This window comes from Oryx dammah, unplaced genomic scaffold (assembly GCF_014754425.2).
Source record: "Oryx dammah isolate SB20612 unplaced genomic scaffold, SCBI_Odam_1.1 HiC_scaffold_29, whole genome shotgun sequence".
NCBI classification, from domain to species: domain Eukaryota; kingdom Metazoa; phylum Chordata; class Mammalia; order Artiodactyla; family Bovidae; genus Oryx; species Oryx dammah.
Genome location: NW_024070213.1, coordinates 87,377,044 through 87,403,195, shown reverse-complemented (window position 1 = coordinate 87,403,195; position 26,152 = coordinate 87,377,044). Strand labels below are relative to the sequence as shown.

At 40.2% G+C, this 26,152-nt stretch overlaps 1 protein-coding gene across 2 annotated transcripts; it reads left to right on the top strand.

The window, feature by feature from the left end:
- Window positions 1-584: 584 nt before the first annotated feature.
- Window positions 585-25,918, top strand: RACGAP1 (Rac GTPase activating protein 1). Of its 2 annotated transcripts, none has more exons than XM_040234062.1 (17): window positions 585-686; window positions 7,963-8,051; window positions 12,044-12,246; window positions 13,213-13,349; window positions 14,237-14,306; window positions 15,935-15,988; window positions 16,910-16,990; window positions 17,372-17,489; window positions 18,151-18,281; window positions 18,906-19,070; window positions 20,788-20,883; window positions 20,971-21,169; window positions 22,474-22,579; window positions 22,754-22,886; window positions 22,995-23,130; window positions 24,073-24,181; window positions 24,786-25,918. In XM_040234062.1, the coding sequence occupies exons 2-17, from the start codon at window positions 7,967-7,969 to the stop codon at window positions 24,859-24,861; spliced, it is 1,899 nt and encodes a 632-aa protein (XP_040089996.1). In that variant the 5' UTR covers window positions 585-686; window positions 7,963-7,966; the 3' UTR covers window positions 24,862-25,918. The 2 variants fall into 2 exon arrangements, with proteins under 2 accessions (XP_040089996.1, XP_040089997.1); XM_040234063.1 differs by having other exon boundaries at window positions 587-686; window positions 7,967-8,051.
- Window positions 25,919-26,152: the final 234 nt, after the last annotated feature.

Here is a 26,152-nt window from a genome sequence, read left to right as displayed (position 1 = left end):
TGACTCATTTGAAAAGTCCCTGACGCTGGGAAAGATTGAAGGTGGGAGGAAAAGGGGACAACAGAGAATAAGATGGTTGGATGGCATCACCGACTCCATGTACCTGAATCTGAGTGAACTCTAGGAGTTGGTGATGGACAGGGAGGCCTGGCGAGCTGCAGTCCATGGGGTCGCAAAGAGTCGACTGAGGGACTGAACTGAACTGAACTGTCAGCTCAGTAAATCTTCCGATATTCTTCCTATTCAATGGAGAGATGATCAGTTAAGAATTTCCGAAAGTCCTATTTCCGGGTCTGGGGAAAACAGGCCCAGAATAATTTGCCCTCAGAAACTATCATGTGCCCTCAGTCAACATGGTATCTCGAATGCCTTCAAGAAAGGGCTCCGGAGGGAGTGGGGGGAAGAGAGAAAGAAAAACCCCAAAACTGTTGACCTTAGTCAAGATGGGTGCCTTGGCCTCGCTCTATCAGCATGCGCATGCTCATTCTTGTCCCCGCCCTTCTCCGTTGCCCTGGCTCGTGCGTCCGAGCGTAGGCGGCGGAAACACCGCGGGAGGAATAAATTTCTCTGTGATTGGTTGCTGCAGATTTCAAACCTGGCCCGGCGGCGGGGTGCTGGTCCGCCGTTGGGTGAGACGCGGAGGGAAGTAGAAAGCCGCCCGGGTGGGGCCGGGCGGACCCGACAAGGTGGGTGCTGGGGGTTGCGAGAAGAGGTGTTTCTGGCGCTGGGTTTTTTGCGGGAGGGAGGCGTCCCCGGTGGTGAGCTGTGGCCCCCAGGAGGTCGGGGTAGGGGGAGGCCGGCACCTACAGCTCCTCCTCTGCGGCCCTCCTCCGGCCGGGGGCGCGGGCTGCCTGAGCGGCTTTACTTAGGGAGTGGGGGGTTTCTTTCGTGGCGCCATGTTTTATGGAAAGCCGGGGGCGTCTTTTTGAGATGGTGACTTCAACAGGGCAGAAGCTACCCCAAAGAAATGGATTTCACTTAAAGACAGAAAGTAGGTGGGGTAGCAAGACTTTTTCGAGGGTTCTTTTCGGAGGAACAAAACTTTTTCAGAGGGAAAAGCCCTGGTGTTCTAGAGGCCGAGGCGGCTTGGAGTGGAGCCCCTCTTTCTTAGTGGGCTGTGTGAGTCTCGGGAAATTATGACATTCGCCTTTCTCGTTAAAATCTCAGCCTTAGAAACAGCAAGGCCTTACTTTGTCCTTTCACGTACATCCCTGTTCATCTCTCAACAGAGGGAGTCTATAGGAGGGAGTGTATAGGATTGTGGGGTGGATGGGAAGATAAGCTTTTTTTTTTTTTTAACAAACGTCATCGTATTCTTTAATGTGGTGGGTGAGCTTTCGAGTTATTGAAAGTGTTTAGAGAATACGCCTTTCCTATAGGTTAATCATTCAACAGGTATTCAGTGCAAAATTAAGTACAAGACAGTCTTCCTTGGCTTTAAATGAGCTTGCAACTTATTTGTGCTAGTAGAACTTAGATAACTGTGGTGAATCTAGTAGGCCTTTACACTTGAGAATACTGTACGTTAGTCCGGCCCTTTTAGAAAATATTTTGGCACCATTTATCAAGAGTCATAAGAGATTTTTTTTTACCGTCTGACTTGGTGCTCCAAGCCTTGGAAATGCATTTTTAAGGAACATGGCCACTTGAAGAAAAACACTTTCCGTAGTGATGTTCAGCTTATTCGTTCACTGAATATTTTGTCATCATTTGCCAAATGTCAGGCATTGTTCTAGGCACCAGGAGCTCATCAGTGAACAAAAATCTCTGCCTTCTTGGAAGTTAAACTATTGGGGAGACAAACAATAAACCAAATAAGTCAGTTAATATGTAAATATGTTAGATGTGGATAAATGCTTTTGAGCAGGAGTTTGGGGGGAAAGGTGTAATTTGAAAGAGTCGTTAACAATGGGACAATTTTTTTTAAATTGAAGTATAGTTGATTGACAGTGTTGTGTTAGTTTCTGGTTTACAGCAAAGTCATTCATGTTCTTTTTCATATTTTTCTCCATTATGGATTTTCTCCATGGATTATTACAGGTCCTGCTATACAGTAGCACTTTGTTGTTTGTCTGGTTTATGTATAGTAGTTTGTATCTGCTAATCCCAACTCCTAATTTATCCCACCTCCTTTCGTTTTTGGTTGCCATAAGTTGGTTTTCCATTTCTGTTTCATAAATAAGTTCATTTGTGCTGTATTTTAGATTCTACATATAAGCAATGTCATATGGTATTTGTCTTTCTCTTTCTGATTTACTTAGTATGATAATCTCTAGGTCCATCCATGTTGCTGTAAATGGCATCATTTCATTCAGGGCTGAGTAGTAGTCTACTGTGTGTGTGTGTGTGTGTGTGTGTATATATATATATATACACATATACATATATATACACACACACGCACATGCCCCTTCTTTATCCATTCATCTGTTGATGGGCGTTTAGGTCATGTCCATGTCTTAGCTGTTGTAAATAGTGCTGCTGTGAACATTGGGGTGCATATATTTTCAAGCCATTGTTTTTTTTTCTGGATATATGCCCAGGAGTGGGATTACCAAATCATATAGCAAGTCTGTTTTTAGTTTTTCAGGACCTTCCATTCTGTTTTTTCCATAGTGGGTGCTCCAATTTATAATCCTGCCAACAGCGCAGGAAGGTTCCCTTTTCTCCATACCCTCTCTAGCATTTGTTATTTGCAGACTTTTAAATTACGGCCATTCTGACTTGTGTGAGGTGGTACCTCATTGTGATTTTGATATGCATTTCTCTAATAATTATTGATGTTGAACATCTTTTTATGTGCTTATGGGCCATCTGTATGAGTAAATGACATTTGAATAAATACCTGAAGAAAGTGAGGGAGTGACCATAAAAGCAGAGGTAAACAGAATTACCTAAAAGTTCAAGGAAGAGAACAGTTAAATAAATGTTCATCAACTTCTTGCAACTTAATGGAAACATGGTAGAAAAAAGTAAGACAAGATATAAATCTGATTGCAGTTCTGTGAAATATGAATGCATAATGGGCAAAGATTACTTAGGGAGGTGCATATAGTTCAGGGTGGTGAGGTTTTAGTTTCACCATTAAAAAAATGTTACTTTTTTCTGAACAGAGAAAACTAACAGTATGAGGCAGTGTTTTATATCTGCCAGATGAGTGTTTTAGATAATAAAGAGGTTGTTTTGTACTAAAATGATTACAGAACGTTTTCCGTAAGTTGATAATACTTATATTAGACCCTGAAGAATGGAACACTTCGGAATGGAAAAAATTCACAGAAGAAAAAATAAAAGGAGAACTTAGTATAATGAACTGGTAATGATTTTATGAAAAATAAAAATAATAATTTGTCTCATTCTGCTTTTTTTAATTTTTGGCTGTACTGCACGGCCTTGTGGGATCCTAGCTCCCCCACCAGGATAGCTGGGCCTTACGCAGTGAAAGTGCAGACTAACTGCTGGACTGCCAGGGAATTCCCTCTTATTTTAGTCTTCATTCATGTTGGACTGAAGATGTTCTGTTTACTCTTTCTGCAGTTGACTTGCTCATGAGAACATTTGGTTTCAAGATATTCCTTCTGCCTGCCAGTTGAATAGAGGCTTTGATATGGTGAAGCAGAAGCTGGACATTTGGGAAAAAGAATTGTTCTGAAATACTTTCATATGAAAGCATTTTGTAGTATTGAGACAGTCTTAGGGGATGTTTTTCCTTGGCAGCAGAGAACTGGTATTGTTAATTTCTTGGGACTCTCCAGATTTAGTAATGTTTGTGAGAATGTTTTTCATTAAAACTCTTTCCTGAAAAACTCATTGTTTTGTCTTACAATATTTAACACTCTTGATGCATCTAAAACCTGATGTATAGGTCTCTTAATAATGTTGTTTGTAGGAGGAAGAAGAAGAGGATAGAGACTTTTCCCAGGATACTCTGCAGTAAGATCTGTAATAGTCTGTTATTCTGAAGGATGATGTCTGTTCTCTTGGCTGGGTGATTGAAATTAAATTGGGGACTCAAAGCAATCACATCAAGCTGAGACTCTTTCCTGGTGATGCCAAATTGCTCCCTTAGGGATACTCACAGATTGGGAATCTGTAACATAGTGACTTCTCCACCTCTGAGGCTTCTCATCAATAACAGCTGAAATTCTCTAGCACCTTTTTGTTTAAAGTGCTCCACAAACTGATTTCCTTGCTACACACAAGGATCATTTCAGCTTTCCCAGAAGACAGCCGCCTCTGTAGTGAAAAAGTGACAGCTGTTTTACAGCTGCACAGCAATGTACTACAATATGACTTTGTTTGTGTTTCCTTTCACATTAGTGTATCTCCTAGCTATGAGTTAAATAATAAAGGGGGAGAAATAAACAAGTATTCATGAGGGTGAAAATGTGACCCAGCAGGAAAATTAACACCATTTTCAGTTGATATTGAGTAGAATGAGTAAATTTTAACTTGTCACGATATCAGGGTTAGTACTGATACAGAACGATATTTTTGTCATCTATAAATAATTCCTGAGAGTCACTTCTATAGAACATTAATAAAAATACACAGTTCCCCAGCATATAAAGTGAAGAGGTTTATATTTTCTGGTGCAATTTTGGATTGCCCAAAGTAATTCTGTGTTAGAGGAAAAGCTAACTCTTCTCAGATGCTATGAGGCTCATGTAGAAGAGCTTGTTTAAGAGCCTAGACCATGTCAAGTTTTACGGTCTTGTCCCTTTTTGATCTGAAGTCCAGCTGTGGTTTGCTAATCACTATTCTAGGATGTAAATAACAACAATCACACGAAAACAAAACCAAAAAATTTATACCCACTCTAATACTCTATAGTCTTATTGTGAGGTTTGCTTTATACAGTATAAAACTTTCATCTCCATTAATTTGTAGAATTCTGTGAGGCAAATAGGGCACGTATTTTTGTTCCCATTTATAGATGTGTTTCAGAATTTTAAGTGACTTATCCATGGTTATACAACAGGTAAATAAAAGAACTAAAAGTTTATCCTAGGGCTTCTATCACCTTTATTTAACTGTTATCTTTGTTTTCATGTGTATTAAACATGTTCAGGTAGAATGGAAATGCTTTTGACAATTAAATCATGGTGGGGAATGTGTCTATATTCATTCATGAGTTTGTTCTCTGACTTCAATTTATCAAGTTTTTTTTTTTTTCAAATACTGAGTCTTTGCAATATAGTAGTGCCAAATGTAAGGTTTCTCCTTTTAAATTTAGAGTCTAGTTGGGACATAGCTGGTGAAGTTAAGATAGAGTACAAGGTGAATGTGCCACGTAAGCAAAGCAGTTGAGGAAAGATTGGGACCAGAGAGGTCAGTGGAAGTGAATGCTAATGACCTGCAAGTGTTGAGGGGCTGGCTGTAACATGCATGAGAGAAGACTCCACAAAGTTCGGTGACTATATTTGTAGGAAAGGGAGTAACTTAAGGTGACTCTGAGGTTTGAAACTGAGTGAGTGGGAGAATGATAAAAATAAGAAAATCAAAGTTGGATGTCAGGAGGAGGAGGACTAGGGTAGATCAGTGGGTAGAGTAGTTGATAATATATGTGAGGGAAGGTTGTTTTCAAAATCAAGCTCAGCATCCAGGTCATCCTGAATTGAGAGCTATAGGATTGAGTCTGGGGGGAGAGCTGAGGGCCACAGAGAAATGGGGGGCTGTCTGTAGCAATGTAATGACTCAAATGGGGTAGTTGGATACGTTCAAACAGCTGTCTCCTAGGTACTAGGCATCGTGTTAGGAGAACAATGTAGATTGAGGTAGTTGTGTGAGATCACAGTTACTATGGTGAGACGTCCCCAAGTAGGTACTCTGTGTCTAGTCTTTTCAGGAATCAAGTTGTGTTTTCAAAACCGTACCTCCACACAGTGCTCACTCTAGGGAGTGGTGTACACAAAGAAAATAGTGCAACAAGAATAGAGGAACTTGAGAAAATAAAGAATTTCTCTTGAAGGGGACGGAGAATCAGATTGTTGTCATTTAAGTCGTAAAAGTCCTCTGAATGTTTTTTTTTAATAACCAGTTTTCAGTATTCTAGTTGCACTGTCAGATTTTCCTTTCCTGCTTGTGTGCTCAGTCGGGTCTGACTGTTTGCGACCCCATGGACTGTAGCCCGCCAGGCTCCTCTGTCCATGGGATTTCCCAGGCTAGAATACTGGTGTGGATTGCTATTTCCTCCTCCAGGGGAATCTTCCCAACCCAGGGATTGAACCTTTTCTGCATTCCTAGTGAAGTAGAAGTTTTTCTGTGTACTGAGCTCACTCTTATACATTCTCAGATTATACAGATGAGGGAAGAGATGATAGACACGAATAATACCCCATATTAAAACTGACCACCGACTTTCATTTTTATTGGGAGCCAAACGAATTCATTTGAATAGGCTACTGAACGCCCTATCCCTGTTTCTGCCCTGTAGCACAGAGATGTATTTGCCTTTTTTTGGTCATATTGGTAAAACCCATGGGCATCTCTGTGACTTCTGCATCTTTTCCTGCCAGTTTTAATACTAGTCTTTTAGTTTTGTTTTTAGTTTAGAGAAAGAGCTTTGTAATAAATTTGTCGGTCTGGTTGCTTAGCAGCTTGCTGTGATTATTATGTAGCTTGGAACAGATACATTGCCATTTGAAAATCTTGGTTTCCGGCCCTGATTCAGGTATATATTGCATCCAAGCTTGGAATTGAAAGCTTTTTTGCTATTAGAGCAATCATCATACAAGTACAAATGAGTAATTCTGTAGCATTTAATAGAAAATATCTTAATGTTTATATATTCCTTTTTCCCTTGGTTTCCCCTCCCCTTTCTTGCCCTCATAGCTTATAGTACAGTGTTACAAACACTGTAAAGTTACTAATCCTTCATTAAAGAGCTCTTAAAATTCTATTTAGCTGCATGAAAGAGGACCTGGACTAGAACGTTCAAGGGATGATTAGGAGAACATAAGAAGAAGCCTTTAATGGTGTTTCGGAGGACGTTCAAGTTTCAAATGAAATTTGATTGTTTAATTTCATTTCCTTGATAATTTTCATAACATCGCACTGATGTCTTTCTTTCTCAACTGTTAAATGAAGATCTTATTTCCTCAAAGTGTTCCCAGTTAAAGTCTATTTGGAACAGAACTGCCTGTAAGGACACCATTTTTAATGTAGTATCAGCAAGTCTTTAGGGGGGAAATATGAAGCTTGAAATTCACTATTACAGAACACAGTAGCAAATGATTTTTCCTTTGCCCTTTTAGCTGTGAAGGTGGTGTATTGTCTCCTTGATGCCAGAATGTGGTACAACATAATCCTTTGCCTATACTTAGTATAAATTTATTAGACATAGTCCCTGCATGCAGTCCAGCAGAGAGCCCTGCATTACAGAAATAATTCTTGTGCTGCTGAGCTGGCGATTTCCCCACTTAATCGCTCGTGTGATGTCATCTGTGCCGTTGGTAGGAAATGTGCTGACCATGTCCTGCGTTTTAAAAGGCAGTTGCCACATGGGTACTAGCTAAAAATGAAATTAAAAATAAACCTTTTAAGTTACATTGAAAGTCTTCAAAGTACAGCAGGATTCAAGTGGCGAAAATGTTATATTAATCATTAGGCTTGACTAAGTAGTTGATCACCTAGTAATAAACTGACATACTTGTCCCTGATTGTTTTCTTCTCAGCTCCAAAGTGATTGCAGAGTGGAGGAAAAGAAGTAGGCAGGAAGGGGTGTTATATTCAGGGGACTGAAATGCTTTTGTAATTTTCAAATGAGTCTTAAACATTCTAACTTTGTTTTTATAATAAGGATTACACAAAACATCCGTTGTTGACTTGAGATTCTCATAGTGGTAGCTTACACATGGATGAGTCCAGATGTTAGTCACTGATCACTGTGCTGGGTTGCTACTGAATCTTTTGTCTGAGGGAGATGGCAGGACCCCTAATGTATATTTGATTTCTTGGCAGAAAGATGGATACTACGATGCTGAATATGCGGAATCTGTTTGAGCAGCTTGTACGCCGGGTGGAGATTCTCAGTGAAGGAAATGAACTCCGTAAGTCATTCTGAGCTGGCCTGTGAGAAAAGAAAAAACAGATTTCAGATTTGGGCTTTCTATATAGCCAAGCAAAATTGTTTTTCTTTTTGAGTTACCTAAGGAAAAAAAACAGTGGTCAGTTATTTGTGATCAAAGCTTCATGGACATGGATTCTAAATGGTCACTTTTTTTTTTTTCTGTAGTTATTTTTAAATGGGTTTTACTCAGATTTTTTTCATTATTAAGGTTCTCTTTTCACTAAATTGTTGGCATTAGTTTCCAGTTTCATTTTTGTATAACAAACTTGGCTTTTTTTCATTAGAGGAGTTAGTCGTGTACATTTTTTATCTGAGGTTTTCCCTATGTTCTATAAAACATTTCAATTGGAAAGGAGAAAAATGACATGATTTCTTTTTGAAGGAAGGACAATCCTTCTGCTTTCACCTACTTCATATATTTGATGCTTAGTAATAAAGGTTTGAGGTTGGGTGGAGAGCTAGGGAGGCAGAGGAGGTGGTGATAGAGTAGTCTTCTGGGAAGTAGATTAGTGACAAAGAAAGGTGGAGCTGATAGCTCTGACTTAAGTGATCTAAGGGAATTATTCTTCACCAGCTTTTCTTTGTGTTACCATCCTCTCCTATTTCAGATTCTCATGAATACCTAATTCAGTGGGTGTTGCTGCTAAGTCAGTCTCATTGGTATAAAAGTAACGCAAGAACTAGGTCTTAAGAATCTTCATAGCACTTACTATAGTGTGTTGCTTGTGCCATTCAATGCTTTCTTTAATTTGATTCATGCCTTTAATAGCTTTCATTTACTTACAGCCCTTTCAAAACAATATTCTCTTTTCTCTAATAACTGTTTCATGACCTTGTCATCTGGTACCAACTCAGTAACCATGATGGCATACTAATTAGGCTTTTCTTTGAGGTCACATCATCTCAGAAGACAGATTGTTTTGGAGTCCAGTGGGGAAGAGATCTTAAAATTCAGGTTTAGTCAGCCCATATTCAGTGAGAACCTATCACAACTTCTAGCACATGTAGAGGGAAAGGGATGACTAAATGACTTCATGGAAAAAACTAGGGTTTGACTTGAGCCTTCAATTGGATATAGGGTAGGATCCCAACAGACAGAGATAAAAGAGGTCATTGAGTGTTAAGGGAGACATCTGAGTGGAGGCAAGAGGATGTGGGATGTGAGGTGAATAAGAGTAAGTGGGGAATGACAATCAGAGCCATGCTTTTGGAAGGTTACCCTGCCAGAGGTGGTGGCTGCATTAGAGGTGGAGGCTGGGAGGCTGATTAGGTGGTTGCCCTAGCTCAGGAAAGAGGCATTGGGGAGCCCTAACTGGAGCGATGATTGTGAGCATGGAAATGGGCAGAAAATCTCTAGGAGGAGGCAGCTGATGGCATGTGAGGGCAGAGGGAGGAATTTGAGGTTTGGAGTCTCAGTAACTAGTGCTGGCTTTTAACTGTTATTTCTGTCTGTGAGATAGGAATTTTGCCACAAGGATTTGGAGATAAGTGAGATACTAAGTTGTGAAAATAACTGTGGAAAAAATATGCTGTAAAAATACAAGATATTTATTCTTACAGGAACCTTTATTTTATAAGTAAATTTCTGTCTTTCCTTAATTTCTGTTACAAAGTAGAGGTACATTTTGTACCCTCTCTGAATCCCTAACTTGGTATGTTGGCTTTTGAGGAACTAAAATGACTTAATGTCTTCTAGACTCTAGAATCTCCTTTACTGCAACCACTCTAGTCTGTTATCGTCTTAGAGCCTAGGAATTCTTCCCATGCCTAATTGTCCCCTGACTCCTTACTCTTGCTTTTCATCATAGTAACTTCATTCCTTTCTTTTTTTTTTTTGTATAGTAATATCTTGGTCATGTATGCAAATGCTCTGGTTTTGGTCTAATATAAACAAGTATTTAATCATTTGTATTAAAATAAGAATGCCTTCCTTTAAATGAACTGATACTTTATTTGGTTTCAGTTCTGTTGTCCAGTTCAGTTGATCTGTAATATATGCCACTTAACAATGAATGGGAATTAAACCCCAAATAAGACTTTTCAAGGAGTATCCTAAAGAACAAGCTAACCAGCAAATTAGGTCAAGTGAAAATCTTTTCATTCTTAAATTGTTTTTCAATTCAGGAAATAGTTGAGTGTGTAGGCAGCACTGTATTTAGAAACACTGACCACAGTGTAGAACTAGAAAGCTTTTAAACTATGGAAAGTGTGTTTCCTGTTCTTTATTTTTGAAAAAGGGAAGTATTACATACATTGAAAAATATGCAAACAATAAGTTCCTTGCTTGGTGAATCATGAGAGTAAATGTGACAAAGAACCAGCTCTTGTTTTTAAACTTTTTCTTTGTGAATCTATAATTTTAAAATATTTAAAGTTGCAAAAGGATATATTGTTTTCTTTTTCAGTTAAGGAGAAAAAAGCCCCTTAGTAATGGGTTCTAAACTGTTAACTAAACCAGTATATCATTTACAACTATTTGAATTGTAATAATATATTTTACTTTTTGAGATCCTTGATATTTGTATTATGTAAGATAACTAGGTCATAATATCCTATTTTGCTAGACTCGTTTACTAAAAACCTGTTTCCTTGTGTGTCAGAATCAGTTTCTCTAGATTGAACTGTTATCCTAATTTGTAAGTTTGAAATTTGGTCAAATAATTAAAATTCTTTTAAAAAAGCACTATATTATTTCTATGCTCTTATGTTAAATTCGAATAGGAAATCCTCCCTTATTACCAGAGAATCTGCTAGCTTTGTGTGAATTTGGCCTAGTTTCCACTGTAAACTGGGTTAATTTGACCAGCAGCAGATGTACACCTTGGAAAGTTCCTCCACGATGCTGGTGGAGTGATGGCTTAGAGATACATTGAGGTTAACTAGAATGGTAAGGCATTGTAGCGGAGAAGGCAGTGGCACCCCACTCCAGTACTCTTGCCTGGAAAATGCCATGGATGGAGGAGCCTGGTAGGCTGCAGTCCATGGGGTTGCTGAGAGTTGGACACGACTCAGTGACTTCACTTTCATTTTTCACTTTTCATGCATTGGAGAAGGAAATGGCAACATACTCCAGTGTTCTTGCCTGGAGAATGCCAGGGACGGGGGAACCTGGTAGGGTGCTGTCTATGGGGTTGCACAGAGTCGGACACGACTGAAGCAACTTAGCAGCAGCAGCAGCAAGGCATTGTAGCATTGTCTTTGCAGTAGTCTTTGCAGGTGATAAAAATGGATGCCACCAGGGTTGTCATGCTTTGAGGTGCTGCCTTAGAAGTGATGTTTCCTTTGCAGACATTTGAAAAGAGTCCACATTCCTCTTATCAGTGAGTCATCCAAAGCTAGTATGATCTTCTCTTCCTGTCCTGTGTATGGAATGTTTACATACCCGTCAGGGCTGTGTTAAATAGCAAAAGCAAATTGGCTCTTTACTTTCAAATCAATATTTGTATAATTATACAGCTGAATGCGATTGCAGCCTAGACATCTGTAATATTAATCTACATCTACTGGAGCATATTACAGCAGTTACATTTGAATGTGCTGTTTAACGCCTCTTTGGTGCAGCAACGTGTGACTCTCAAGGAGGCTGGTTTTGTTTTATGGCCTAACTGTCCTGGTGCATGACAGCTGCCCCAAAGGCATCCTCCTCTGATTGCCTTCTGTTCAGGAGCTCTCACTGTTAGTGGCACATCTGGAGGGAGGTGACTAATGAGTGACTTATTCCATAGCAGATGCCACTGGCTAAGCCAAAAGTAAGTGGCCTATTGGAATAGGAGTTGCTCCTCACAAAACTCTTGACCAGAGTGATGAACATATATCCAGGATCTGCTGCTGGTTATTTTCAGCTGGATTTGCCCATAATTCAGCCGGTCCCTTAATTATGCGTTTGGAGTAAAACTAACTGGAGGACTCATATATTACAGCATTTATACTCTGTTTGGTGCTTGAATTATTAAACTTTCCCCCTTTTCTTAGAATTTATCCAGTTGGCAAAGGACTTTGAAGATTTTCGTAAAAAGTGGCAGAGAACAGACCACGAGCTGGGCAAATACAAGGATCTTTTGATGAAAGCAGAGACTGAACGTAGTGCTCTGGATGTTAAACTGAAACATGCACGCAATCAGGTGGATGTAGAGATCAAACGGAGACAGCGAGCTGAGGCTGACTGTGAGAAGCTGGTGTGTATTGTTTTTCTGCTAGCACTGTGACGGTGGGGGTGCCCAGTTTCTTCTTCATTAAAGAATTAGAAGCAGTTTTTCCATGATTGGAGCTGAAATTGTAACTAGAAATACTATTTTTCATAGGTTGAAATTTAAATTTTTAAAAATTTTTTCTCCTTTAGATCTTAAACATTTACTTAATATGCAGATTTCAAATGAGAATTTAAAGAATTAGGGGGAAAGGCAGGGAAATCCTAGGATATTTGATCTATTTCTTATTGTTGATTATAAATGCTACCTAGAACATCCTCATGTAAGATAGTAATAGCTAGTACTTTGTCATTGATATAAGCAGGACAATTCTTAAGTCTTCATTGCGGCTCTTAATTTAGGATAAAAGGGCTAGCTATGTTCAACCAGTATGAACACTGGGACATAGAGCACTGTCATTTTGATGTTCCAGAGTGGGTCATGGTACAAAGGAAGCCCTTACTAGGAGGGACTAATCCATCTTGGTATACTGTTAGACGCCTCTGTAAGCTCAAATCGTCTGGTTCCAGTGCATCACAGCTTTGTATCCATTTTAATGCATTTTGCTCCACCATTTAGAAAGGTGGGTGGCTGCTTTGATCTGTAGAAGCCAATAATTGTCCTGATAAGATGACACTAAAGTGTTTTTGCTCTGTGAAATCTATTTTGGGACTCTGATTTTGCAGTCCTCTCTTCTCTTGAATTAGCGGTTTGATCCAAAAGTCTTGTAGCAGAAACCTCACTATTCTAGATAGAGTTCATTTTACCAGTCAGAAATCAGAGACGCAATCTGGGCTTGATGTGAATTAATATGCTATTGGTGTAGCAGCCTTCCTGAAGGTTCATTTGCATAATGCTGTATTTTAATGTCTCCTGGTCTGCCTGTCCCATAAATTTAAGGTGAAGCTTTCTCCTCTGGTTAGTTAGGATGTTTTACTCTGCTTTGGTCTGTAGGAAAGACAGATTCAGCTGATTCGAGAGATGCTCATGTGTGACACATCTGGCAGCATTCAACTAAGTGAAGAGCAAAAATCAGCTCTGGCTTTTCTCAACAGAGGCCACCCATCCAGTGGCAATGCTGGGAACAAAAGGTGGGGGAACTGCATCTGTTACCTGATCACAGGAACACAGCTCTCAGAAGTTCTTGTTATCTAAACTCTTAGATATACTGCTTTTGGAATGTGTGCTAAATAAAACAGAAAAAGACTTTGGAGGAAGGCTGGGTGGGAAAGGTGCAGGGCTTCCTGTTTTATTTTTTTATCTTAGGTTTTTTCATTAAGGGTAATCCTGCCCATTGCTAAGAAACCTGAAGGTGGAAGTGGCAGTTCAGCAGTACTTGCAGTGTTGGCTCTCTAGAGAGCTCTCGTAGTTCTGGTTTAGAAAGACCCTCTGTGAGCCAAGACCAGATGATAGTTTTGGTTCTCCTGCACCACTATTTAAAATAGTCTCAGCCAAGCTTTGAATAACACCCCCAATACAATATGTAGGGAAAGGTAGGCACTCTTTGAGCTATTTATTTTGTTGTCTGGTTGTTTTATGGGAATCTTTATAACTAAGAAGATCTACAGGCTTAATTTCTTAGAAAGCTAATGCTGGGTAATTCTCTCTGTTGTAGAAAACAACCACAGTTGGGATCAAACTGAACTTCACTCTTCTGCCTTGTGACTTTTTAGCAGCCTGTAGTATAGACTCAGCACCTATACCCCTGACTGTAACTTTCAACTGCTGTTATGAGACCTTTGCTGAAATAGCAACTCTGCTGCGTGTGTGCTCGTGTGCACACACACACACACACACAGTCCCCCTTGAAAACCGTAAAAAGCGGCCCACCACAGCTAGGGTTTGAGCTGGTAGTTATCTCCACAGGGAAGATGCTGCTGTGAGATTGCTGATGTTACCTGACCAGTGTGACTTTTTCCGGTGTTGGTGGATTTTAGTTTCCACAGTCTTGTTTCTAACTACTATTTCACTCATCTAGACTGTCAACCATTGATGAATCTGGTTCCATTTTATCCGATATCAGCTTTGACAAGACCGATGAATCCCTGGTAATGAACACTTGATTTCTGAGAATTATCTATTTTTCTTAATGCTGCTCCGTCAGGAATCTCTCTTCTGTCCTCTCTTCTGAAATTCCCTTGTTACTATTTTATTAGTTGATATGTTATAGATACTGACTAGCTTTTAAAATATAAATACACACAAGCCTGAAAGAAATTGGCTTATATATTTAGCCTTTGGAAGTGAGAATATAGAATTTAGGATTTGGCATGAGGTTAAATTTATTTAATGAATCTGTGAGCTGCCTGTACTAATTGGTTATTACATCTTGACTTTTTAAAACCCCAGCTAGGGGGGAAAAAAATTATCAAGACTCTATCCAGGCAGGCTTTATTTGCTGCTCTTGGCTAGAGTAGACGTGTGCCTTATTTCTAAATTAAATTAGTTCTTGAGGAAAACTTAGTCATACTTCACCATTAGAAGGAAACCAGTGCCTTGGAACTTCAGCCCAGAGGCTGATGAAAGTTTCCAGGCACTAGATAATACCTTGATGAGCAGTGGTTCAACTGTCTGAGCCCTTTGTTACCCTGCTGTTGTGGGGCAGCACCCTTCTTGTAATGTATGGTGGTGGTTCTGCATAAAAGGTCATACCCTGATATTCAGTCTTTGTTCCAGAGACTTGCAGCTTATTGGTTTGTGTAGCTTTCCTGTTTGACTGGTGGAAAGCTAGCAAACAAAACAATAAATCAGGAGGTTATTGGTAGTTGGTCATTTGATGATAGCAAAACAAATGACAACTACTTGTTACATAGACTAAGAGTTTTCTGTCCAAATTCAGAGTTTGACTAGGGCAGTAATTGCTCTTTCGTAGATATTAATATTAGGTATCACCTTTTGGGAATAAGGAATGACACAGTTTGGGATTTTGTAATAAAACTAGAATATATTTCTAGCTGATTTTAGAGCTAGACCTCTGGTGTAATATCTGTTGTAACTGAAGCTGAATCAAACAATCAGTAGCTAAATTACTTGACCATAAATTGGAAAGGTTAAATTTATTTAGCTAAGCTATAATATATACAACTGTTTAGGGGTTTTGTGTTTTCAGAGACTATTAGGGTCAGGAGGTCATAGGTAGCTACTAAAGATGAATGCAAATGGTTGAAGTGAGTGAAGTAAAACTAGACCACAGTGAAAGACAAATGAATACTTTTCTAGGGCCCAAGGAGGAAGGATGATTGAGAGATGTGAATTCTAAACTAGAACTTTCAAAGTGGCTACCTTGTATAGAACATCGGATTAGCTGGTAGCCGTCCCTTATGAGCAAGGGTCACATCTGAACCATTAGTATAGTGCCCACCATTCTGTGAGTTGTAAAACTAATTACCAAAAGAATCAGAAACAAAGGACCAGGTACTGAAGATAATCACGACAGAAGTTGATTCTTTAACCTTTTCTTGCCTCTGTGGTATTGATTCCTGATTCTATTATAATAGCTTCAATTTTGGAAAGAAGGCATGTTCACTTACCACAGCACTATGGCTATAACATTTGAGAATTGTGAGTTAGATACTCAGACTCAGGAGGTTTTTAAAATTTTCTGTAAATGTATTTGCATAGGATTTAGGGGAGGCCTAACCAAAGAAGGAAATTAATATAGTATAATTGTCAACAGGATTGGGATTCTTCTTTGGTAAAGACTTTGAAACTGAAGAAGAGAGAAAAGAGGGTATGTATGGTTTTGTTTACTTCTGGGTTTGTGTGTGTGTGTCTGTTTTTACTTAGTAGCAATAAAAGAGTTTCCTCTGAAATGTTGCCATTGTGCTGCATTCCTGACATGTTGCTCTAGCTGGTGTTAAACACATATTACAAGTGAATCCATGTTGGGGGTGGGGGCAGTATTGATGTTCCCTGAGGTAATAATTGCTTGGAAAATCCCATGGACAGAGGAGCCTGGATGGCTGCAGTCTATGGGGTCACTAAGAGTCGGACACGACTGAGCGACTTCACTTTCACTTTTTGCTTTCATGCATTGGAGAAGGAAATGGCAGCCCACTCCAGTGTTCTTGCCTGGAGAATCCCAGGGATGGCGGAGCCTGGTGGGGTGCCGTCTATGGGGTCGCACCGAGTTGGACACGACTGAAGTGACTTAGCAGCAGCAGCAGCAGAGGTAGTAAACTCAGGACAGAATCCTGTCCTGCCTGTTTCACTATTCTGAGCTGATTTAAGTTCATTCATGAAGAGGAAAAGGATCTATTTAAGTTTGTTTTGAGATGTCATATGAATTTTCATGCAGAACTTTTGTGCTCTAATATAAGTTTCAGATGAAATGTGTGTATAATGGGATATACAGAGATCTATCTGTGCTTGTTTAGGGTCCTTAATATGTTTCTAGGACTTCATGTCCTTAGATAGGATTACACTCTACTTTTTCTGGTGCTGCCATCTAAATTTTTCCAAAGCTTGCTTGTTCTTCTAGGGCACTGAGGGCCTTTTTGTGGAAATAGGCTGTGAGAGAGAGCACATTGTTATTTCCTGCAGCTCTGGTACCTAGGACTTGCATCCAAGTCGTCTAATGGAATAATTTTATTTTTTGTGCTTCAGATCTCCTATCTGACACTAAAGTTCTTGGTTTTTGCCCCATTTCTAGCGCTCGAATAGCCGACAGTTCGTGGATGGTCCACCTGGACCTGTAAAGAAAACGCGTTCCATTGGCTCCACTGCAGACCAAGTAAGAATAACTAGGCTGAGAGAATTGTGGTCTTGAACATAGCAAAGTGTAGTGGCCCCAAGCATAAAAAATCCCAAGTCAACATTGCAGTGTTATTTTGAAAGAGCTGTTTGGTGAAAATTTTTCTCTGTACTAGGATCCTTATTATCCATCTGAATAGAACAGTAAACAACATCAGCTTCATGTTTGTTCTCAGTTGCTTGCGTGTATACCCCTGTGACCTGTATTTTTATTTGAAAGTATTAGATTTCAACTTCAAGAGTATTTGGGGCTGGGGGCTTAAGTCCTTACTAAGACTCAGGAGTTTTTTAACTACACCAAACCACCCATAGTAGAAGGGAAATTAGATTTATCCTTCCCTCATTACTGCCTTTGTTTCAGGGAAATGAATCCATAGTTGCTAAAACTACAGTGACTGTTCCCAATGATGGCGGGCCCATCGAGGCTGTGTCCACTATTGAGACCGTGCCATATTGGACCCGGAGCCGAAGGAAAACAGGTCCGCTGGGTTTGTGGCTGAATTGCCTATGTAAAAACAACTGGTAAAATCTGGGGAGAACTGGTTTCTTAGAACCCTCATGAGGCAGGGGCTGGATGTTTTAGGTAGTTTACTGCTACTTACTGAGGGACAGAGCTCTGTCTTTGTCATGCCCTGCTTTGGCTTGCTAGCCTGACCTACACCACTGGTGTGTAACTTGTCTCTCTGGAAACAGTGTTTTGCATAGTTCACTTCTGGGTGTTATAGATTCCTGATTATCTACTAGTTATATTGTATATTTGGCTGTGTCGGATCTTTGTTGTGATGTGTAGGTTTCTTTGGTTGTGGCTCACAGGCTCTTTAGTTCCCCTGTAGCATGTGGGATGTTTCCCAACATGGAAGACATGTTTCCTTTCCATGTCCCCTGACACTGGAAGGCAGATTCTTAATCACTGGACTGCCAGGGAAGTCCCTACTGGTTATATTAGAATTGGGGTTAAAATTCAGACGGGAGAATTACCTGGTGGTCCAGTGGTTAGGACTTCGCACTCTCAATGCCAAAGACCCTGGGATCAGTCCCTGGTTGAGGAGCTAAGTCTCACGATCCACAAGGTGTGGCAAAAAAAATTCAGAAGGAACGAAATATCTTAAGACACAAAGCTTGGAGTTGTCTGTTTTCTAGGTACTTTACAGCCTTGGAACAGTGACTCCACGTTGAGCAGCAGGCAGCCAGAGCCAAAAACCGAAACGGACAGCTCCAGCACTCCGCAAAGCAATGGGGGGATGCGCCTGCACGACTTCGTCTCTAAGACGGTAAAGCTGGGGCTGCTGCTGCTTTGGGACACATCTAATTTTTTAATGGTGGGCGTAATATTTGCTAATCACAAATTTAAATATTTAGTGTTGTAAAGTTAAATGTCAAATTTCCTTCCTCCTCATCTCCCTCTCCAGGGTTAGAGAGGGTGTGTATCTTTCCATTCTGTGAGTGATAGTAAAAGAAAGCAACTTTTCAGAAGCAGTTTTTGCTTTATCATGATATGTATTCACAGTTCATGCTTGAATATGGCACGTCTTAACTTTGTCCCATTTGATTTCTGGTAAAAATCCAAGCAAACTGACAGGGGCACAGAGGCCTTAACTGACTTGTTTGAGCCACAGGACAGTAAGTAGCAGAGTTTAACAAAGAGGTTTTCTGACTCCTTGCCAACAATTTCTTTCCACTAGTGTATGGTGATCCCTTTGCAAATTACTTAGCCTCTTTTTGCTTGTTTCCTTATCTTAAAAAAAAAAAAAAACCTATCAGATTATTGTGAAAATTACACAAGTAAAAAATACGTGTAAAGGGATGAGAAAGCCGTTGGGCACATGCTAAGTGCTTAATAAATGTTGATTGATGATAAATGTTCTAATTCAGACCATTCCCTGTTTCATCCTCAGGTTATTAAACCCGAATCTTGTGTACCATGTGGAAAGCGAATAAAATTTGGCAAGCTGTCTCTGAAGTGTCGAGACTGTCGTGTGGTCTCTCATCCAGAATGTCGGGACCGCTGTCCACTTCCCTGTATTCCTACCCTGACAGGGACACCTGTCAAGATTGGAGAAGTATGTATGACCTATGGGAGCCCTCACTGTGTTATGACTTTGTTAGCTTTTAAAAGCTTCTGTGCTCAGACGCTTCAGTCTGTCCAACCCCTCGTGACCCCATGGACCGTAGTCTGCCAGGCTCCTGTGTCTGTGGGGATTCTCCAGGGAAGAAGACCAGAGTGGGTGGCCATGCCCTCCTCCAGGACATCTTCCCAGCCTAGTGATAGACCCTGCGTCGCAGGTGGATTCTTTACCTCTCAGCCACCAGAGAAGCCCTTTAAAAGCCTGTGGTCATCTTTTTTCAAAAATTATTGATGCCATGTACATTTCCTCCCTCAAATAGTGAATAGAAATTATAAAATGTTAACTTGAAGAATCCGGTTTGGGTTTGTCTGTCTGATTAGTAGCCTTTCTAAACCAAATTCTTCTTCCTTTTCTTCCCCTCCCTTCCCCTTCCTCTTTCCCTTCCTTTCCTTATTTTCTTCCTTTTTCCTTCTCCCTTCCCTCCTTTCGCTTCCTTTTCTTCTCTTCCTTCCCATCCCCATCCCATCTACTTTTGTAAAATTTCAAACATATACAAAAGTAGAGAGATGAGTATAACTAACCCTGGTTCTTATCATTCAGCTTTCATGATCCCTGACTCATGTCCAGTCTTGATTTGTTAATACCTCCATCTTCTCCTCCTGACCCTGTTCAGTGAATTATTTTGAAGCAAATCCCAGCCATGATATAATTTCATCTTTGAATATTCTTTCTCTTATGTTAGAGATATTCCATACTAGGCTATTAAGATTAGATTCATTTCTAAAATTTGATTCAATTCATTAAGAAATTATTATTAGAAGCAACATTAGCAAGAATCAAAACAAAATGATTGAGCTGCTACTCAGCCTCCAGCAAATCAAATATTACTTTTCTTTAATCTTTTTTTTCTTTTAATGCATGATTCCCATTTAATCTTTATTTTTTTTCTGGTTGGTTGTGCTGGGTTTTTCTTGCTACTTGAGGGCTTTCTCTAGTTGACAGGGAGTGGGCCTCCTCTTTGTTGTGGCACACGGGCTTCTTTCGTTGTGGAGCACAGACTTTAGGCCCATAAGTCTCAGCAGTTGTGGTGCATGGGCCTTGTTGCTCTGTGGCATGTGGAATCTTCCCAGACCAGGGATCAAATCCATGTCCCCTGCATTGGAGGTAGATTCTTATCCACTGTACCACTAGGGAAGTCCTTTAATCTTAAGAGTTTTTATCCATGCATGTAGTTTTTTTTTACAGATTTTCTGTAATACAGAGCCACGGAGTTCTCTCCTGCAGATCGGTGTGTGTCATAGTCAACTGAGTTGTATTAAATAATTTTTCTTACTAAGAGTAACTACAGGATAGAACAGATTTTTTAGAGTAATAACTTGGTTTATATTACACTCCACACCTGTAATCTCATTATTGCTCTCTTTCTGATGCCCTTGACTGTAAGAGGAGCAGGGGTGGAGATGTAGCTAGTGATCTCATTACTTGTTCATGCGAGAGTGTGGTACATGTGACCGTAAATCAGTCCTGGTGTAGAGGCAGGAAAAATAATTGAGCGGCTCTAGTCTTATTTATGCTTTGGGAAGAGGAATTTTAAAGTAGGCATGATGTCCCAGCCTCAGTATTAGTCTGGGGATGGGGATGGCTCTTCCCATTGGTTTTCATCTGCTAGTCTAAGTGGTATAAATAATAACTTTAAACTTGCCTTTTTCAGGGAATGCTGGCAGATTATGTGTCCCAGACTTCTCCTATGATCCCGTCAATTGTTGTCCACTGTGTAAATGAGATTGAGCAAAGAGGGCTGACCGAGGTAAGAGTCCAACCTTGGAGAGGGTGAGTTTGTTATTTGCATCAGTAATTAAGAGGTTTTTAACTGAAAGTGTCATCTTGATAACAGACAGGCCTGTATCGAGTCTCAGGCTGTGACCGGACAGTAAAAGAGCTAAAAGAGAAATTCCTCAGAGTGAAAACTATACCCCTCCTCAGCAAAGTGGATGACATCCATGCTATCTGTAGCCTCCTGAAAGACTTCCTTCGAAACCTCAAAGAACCCCTTCTGACCTTTCGGCTAAACAAGGCCTTTATGGATGCCGCAGGTGGGGCAGATCTTAATGCTTAAATGTGAGCCAGTGGGGGCAGGAGGTTTGACTCTTCTGTTTCCTGTTTTGTCCCTTGCCAGGTGCAGTGCCTGAAGTACAGTGCTCAGATACTTTGATGGATGAATAACTCTTCCATGTTCCCTGTGCTCTTCTGTCTGAACTGTATAGGGTCCTAACAGGTTTTTTTGGTCATACTTTCTGTTGTTTTTTTGGTCAAGTTTTAGGTTATCCTTTTGACCTTGGAGCCACCCTTGATTTCTTTACCTCATGCCCTACATTTAATCCATTGGCACATCTTATCAGCAGAAGCCTTGTAAATATATCTTAAATTTAAAATGTGTCATTCCTATTGCTGTCTTGACCTCTCCTACCCTGGAGTGCTGTAAGACCCTACTGGTTTTCCTATTTCTACTCTTGCCCTCTACAGTATAACCTTCACACAGTAGCTAGAATGGTCCTTTCAGAATTTAAATTGGACGATATCCCTTCTTTCCTCAGTATCTCCCAGAAGCCTCTCATAAGTCTCAGAATAAAATCCACAGTCCTTAACAGGCCCCAAAGACCCACATGATTTTGCCCTGGTTTTGTCTCCAATATCATTTCCATCAATACGTCTTCCTTCCTTCTTTCTTTGCCAGTTACACTGAAATTCTTGCAATTCCTAGACCATAACCAAGCTTACTCCCAACTCAGTTAGAGGCCATCATACTTGTTGTCTCAACCTGGAGTGACATTTGCAGGATTTGCTCCTTTGTTTCTTTCAGGTTTCTTGTTGGATAGCTTGTCCACAGAAACACCTGACCAGCTGGTCAGAAAGAACAGCTCCCATTACTTTCTAGTTTTCTTGCCTGCCTTATTATTATATGTATCACTGCCTGATAGGTATTTGCTTTCTGATTGGCTCCTCCAGTAGCATGGGGCAAGGGCTTTTGTTAAGTTCTGCTTGATGCTGCTCGCTTAGAACAGTGCCTGGCACCTGGTAGGCTCTTAACATGTTTTGTGAACAAGGTACCTTCTTGATAGTTGTAAACTGCAGTTATACGTCTGCCTTCCTGGAAACATGAGTTTCCAGCTGTTCTCCCTAACTGCAAGAGTTTTTTTTTTTTAAAGTTCTGGTTTCTAATATTGAGCTGTTGGCCAGTATCCTACTTGTTAATGAAACTAGAGACTGATGCAGTCATGAACCTAATCAGAAGTTTCAGAAGCTTACTGTATAGATGAGACTTTGTGGTCGATAGCTTGAAAACCTCTTGTCAAGGGAAAGAAGTCTAGGCCTCTTGGTGCTTTCTTTTCATTTACAGAAATCACAGATGATGATAACAGCATAGCAGCCATGTACCAGGCTGTTGGTGAGCTGCCCCAGGCCAACAGAGACACACTAGCTTTCCTCATGATTCACTTGCAGAGGTGAGTAGAGCAGAGATTTGTCTCTGTGAGTCTGGGAATTTGCCACACGGAAGAGAATGGGGGTTGGATGTTAGGGAAGAACGTGAAGGGTGAATTATTTTCCTGTAGATCTTATATTTTGGTCTACTTTTAAGCAGAAGGACAAGTCTTCTAATTTAATGCTCTTTTACATAGAGTGGCTCAGAGCCCAAACACTAAAATGGATGTTGCCAATCTGGCCAAAATTTTTGGCCCTACAATAGTTGCCCATGCTGTACCCAATCCAGATCCAGTGATAATGTTACAGGACATCAAGCGTCAGCCCAAGGTAAGCAAGCATGTTATGTTACATGAACTCATACAACAAAACAGGACAGATTGGTGAGAGGTAAGCCCTGAGTGCTGATAGTTTGCTAACATGTTGGATGGCTTTTAGGTGGTAGAACGCCTGCTGTCACTACCCGTGGAATACTGGAGTCAGTTCATGATGGTAGAACAAGAAAACATTGACCCCATGCATGTCATTGAAAACTCAAATGCCTTCTCAACACCACAGACCCCAGATGTTAAAGGTAAGGCCGAAGGCGTGCTTCTTCAAAGGGCCTGACTCCCTCTCTGGTTTTTGGCTGGGTGCCCTCTCCTTCCCTTTGCTAGAGCCATTTGAAATACATATTCTTTAGTAAAATTAAAATGTTTTTGAGAATTCTAACCTTAAAGAAAAAGCTATACAGTTCTGCCGTCCTAACTTTGTTTTTACTTTTCCATGTTCTTCTTTCTTTACCCATATGGATATTTTTATAAATATAGATATAATAATTTAGATATAATCAGTACTTATTTAGCATTTTGTGAGAACTTTCTTTGTTACTGTATGATCTTATTTATCATTTTTATGGTTGTAAACTATAATTTACTTAAATATGCTATATTTGGTACTGATTTTTTCAGTTTTTCGTAATTACATATACTGATGGCATCAACATATGTATATGCCTGTTTATTTTTCCTAATGGTAAATTCCTTGGAGTGGGAATTACTGAATTGAAATAAAGGTTTTAAACATTTCTGTTTCTTGATATGCTTTACCAACTTGATTTCTTAAAGGCTTTTGCCAATTTGTATTGCCACCAAAAGTGTATGAGACTGGTTTCATTCCAACTTCACTGGCGTCGGAGACCTGTTCTTTTATTATTACAAATTGCTTTTTAAGGAAGTATATTGTTTTTTCTAGTACAGGAAAAATCAAATAGATGGTAGATTTGTGAAGTTTGGAGTTTGAGAATGGCTTAAGTCAGAAAACGAATGTTAGCTACTCATTGATCATTGCCTGCATAGTTCAAAAAATATACTGGTGTGTTATAAAATGACAAAAATGACCCCCAGGACTTTGCTAGGTCTCTAAACTTAGCTCTTAAGTGTCTAACAGGCTTTGTAGCTTAATACTAGTTGCCTTACGAGAATGCTTTCTTCCCTGCCCCGCCTCCTTTAAAAATATGTTTTACCTTTGATTGAAGTGAGTTTACTGGGGCCTGTGACCACTCCTGAGCATCAGCTCCTCAAGACTCCTTCATCCAGTTCCTTGTCGCAGAGAGTCCGCTCCACCCTCACCAAGAACACTCCCAGGTATGTAGAATTGGTTGGCTCAGGAAACAGGAAATGGTCACTTCCTTGGACATCCTTTCCGGCATGCTGAAGCTTATTGAAAGAAAAATTAAATTAGATCTTAGCTAGCAGCTCAACATTAAAAGCTGTAAGGATACCCTTTTTGAAAGGATCTAAAGGTCTTTAGCGGAGAAGGCAATGCACACTCCAGTACTCTTGCCTGCAAAATCCCGTGGTAGGAGGAGCCTGGTGGGCTGCAGTCCATGGGGTTGTGAAGAGTCGGACGCGACTGAGTGACTTCTTTTACTTTTCACTTTCATGCATTAGAGAAGGAAATGGCAACCCACTTCAGTATTCTTGCCTGAAAAATCCCAGGGATGGGGGAGCCTGGTGGGCTGATGTCTATGGGGTCGCACAGTCAGACACGACTGAAGCGACTTAGCAGCAGCAGCAGCAGCAACAGCAAAGGTCTTTAGTATTTCCCCTCCCTCATCTCAGGTGATAGAGCGGCTTACAAAGTAGTTGCTGAGGGTTTCCTACTTTAGTTGATTGTCAAGTAATGTTATAGTTGTTTATTTATCATTTTTTATAGAGTACGTTTCCAGTTCATTTTCTTTTTCTTTAGATTTGGGAGCAAAAGCAAGTCTGCCACCAACCTAGGACGACAAGGCAACTTTTTTGCTTCTCCAATGCTCAAGTGAAGTCGTGTCTCCTGTAACTTGACAGCATTTACTGCCTGTGAGGAAGAGTGCACCTGTACTCTCTACTCTGCAGCCGCAGTACTACTTTTAGCATTCTCCAGGCTTTTAATCAAGTTTAATTGTGCATGGGGGTTTTATGAAAACTATATATATCTCTTTCTCCTTCTCCTCAAGTAATGTAATATCAACACTTTGTGCTCTTTGGGAGCTCTTAGATGGGAGATCTTTACAGGGGTATGAAATTCACTGTGATTCTTTTGCAGGCTGGGAGGTACATCCCTTTGGCTTAAAGCCAGATTCCCTCATGTAATGACATTTCTCTGATGTAATTTCCATGAGACTAGTGGTAGAAGCCCCTGCCTCTTTGGTAAGACTGACTTGTCTTGAGGTGGGAAATGGGGGGGCAGGGTAAAGAAAGGTTTCGGCAGAGAATTTAGGATGGCTTCTTCAAGAACTTGGAAATTCCCCTTCCCCCGTTAGGAGCTGAGCTGTAACAGTGGAGCCTACATAGAACTAGGATATGGGGAGGACTGAACTAGTAATGGGAGTGTGCTTGGCTTTAATTTGGTTTGATTAGGTTTAATAGTGTTAAGTGGCACAACCTTGTAAAAGTTATACTACAATTTATATTTATTTCTAATGGGCCTCTGTTGGGACATTGGGTTTGGTTGGGGTCAAAGCTAGTTTATTCTTAAGTTGAATTCATTCTGATGCTTAACACCCCCCACCACCCCTTGTCCATTGGAGCTCTACTTGTAAAGGTCAGTGTACCGTCTGTTTAACACCCAACTAACAAGAGTAGGCTGTAAGGGAAGATTGTCAATATTTTGAGTGGCAAGAAAAGCCACAGTCATTTTGTCTTTGCACTTTGGATGCTGAAATCTTCCTATGGAGCATAGCCACATCTAGATAAATATGAGCTTTTTCTTCTATTAGAATTGTTTACAAAGCCTATCAAAATGCTTCCTTCTATAGAATGTTTCTGACCCATAGTGGCCTGTAAAACATACATTTGGAATAATATTTGGAAAAAAGTAAATAGTTTTTTCAAAATGAATGTGAGATTGATTTTCTTGTCTGGAAGATAACCTTCAGTGCCTTTTTAAAGAAAATATATTTCCCCAAAAGTGTCCTGTCATTCACTGCTCCCCTCCGCCCTCCCCATCTCCCAGCTTCCCCACCACCAGGAGCTTGTTTCTTTGTTTCAGTCTCCTTCATTGTCCAAACCGAAGTCCTGGATTTGTCCTGACTCTTAACCCCTTATTTGAAGAAACTACTTTAAACAAAAACC

Excerpts from the sequence above, each read along its gene's own strand:
- RACGAP1 (XM_040234062.1), top strand. The coding sequence starts at position 7,967 with ATGGATACTACGATGCTGAATATGCGGAATCTGTTTGAGCAGCTTGTA. Across the intron at positions 18,282-18,905 it reads ACGACTTCGTCTCTAAGACG|GTTATTAAACCCGAATCTTG; the intron begins GTAAAGCTGGGG and ends TTTCATCCTCAG. Across the intron at positions 23,131-24,072 it reads ACAGACCCCAGATGTTAAAG|TGAGTTTACTGGGGCCTGTG; the intron begins GTAAGGCCGAAG and ends CTTTGATTGAAG.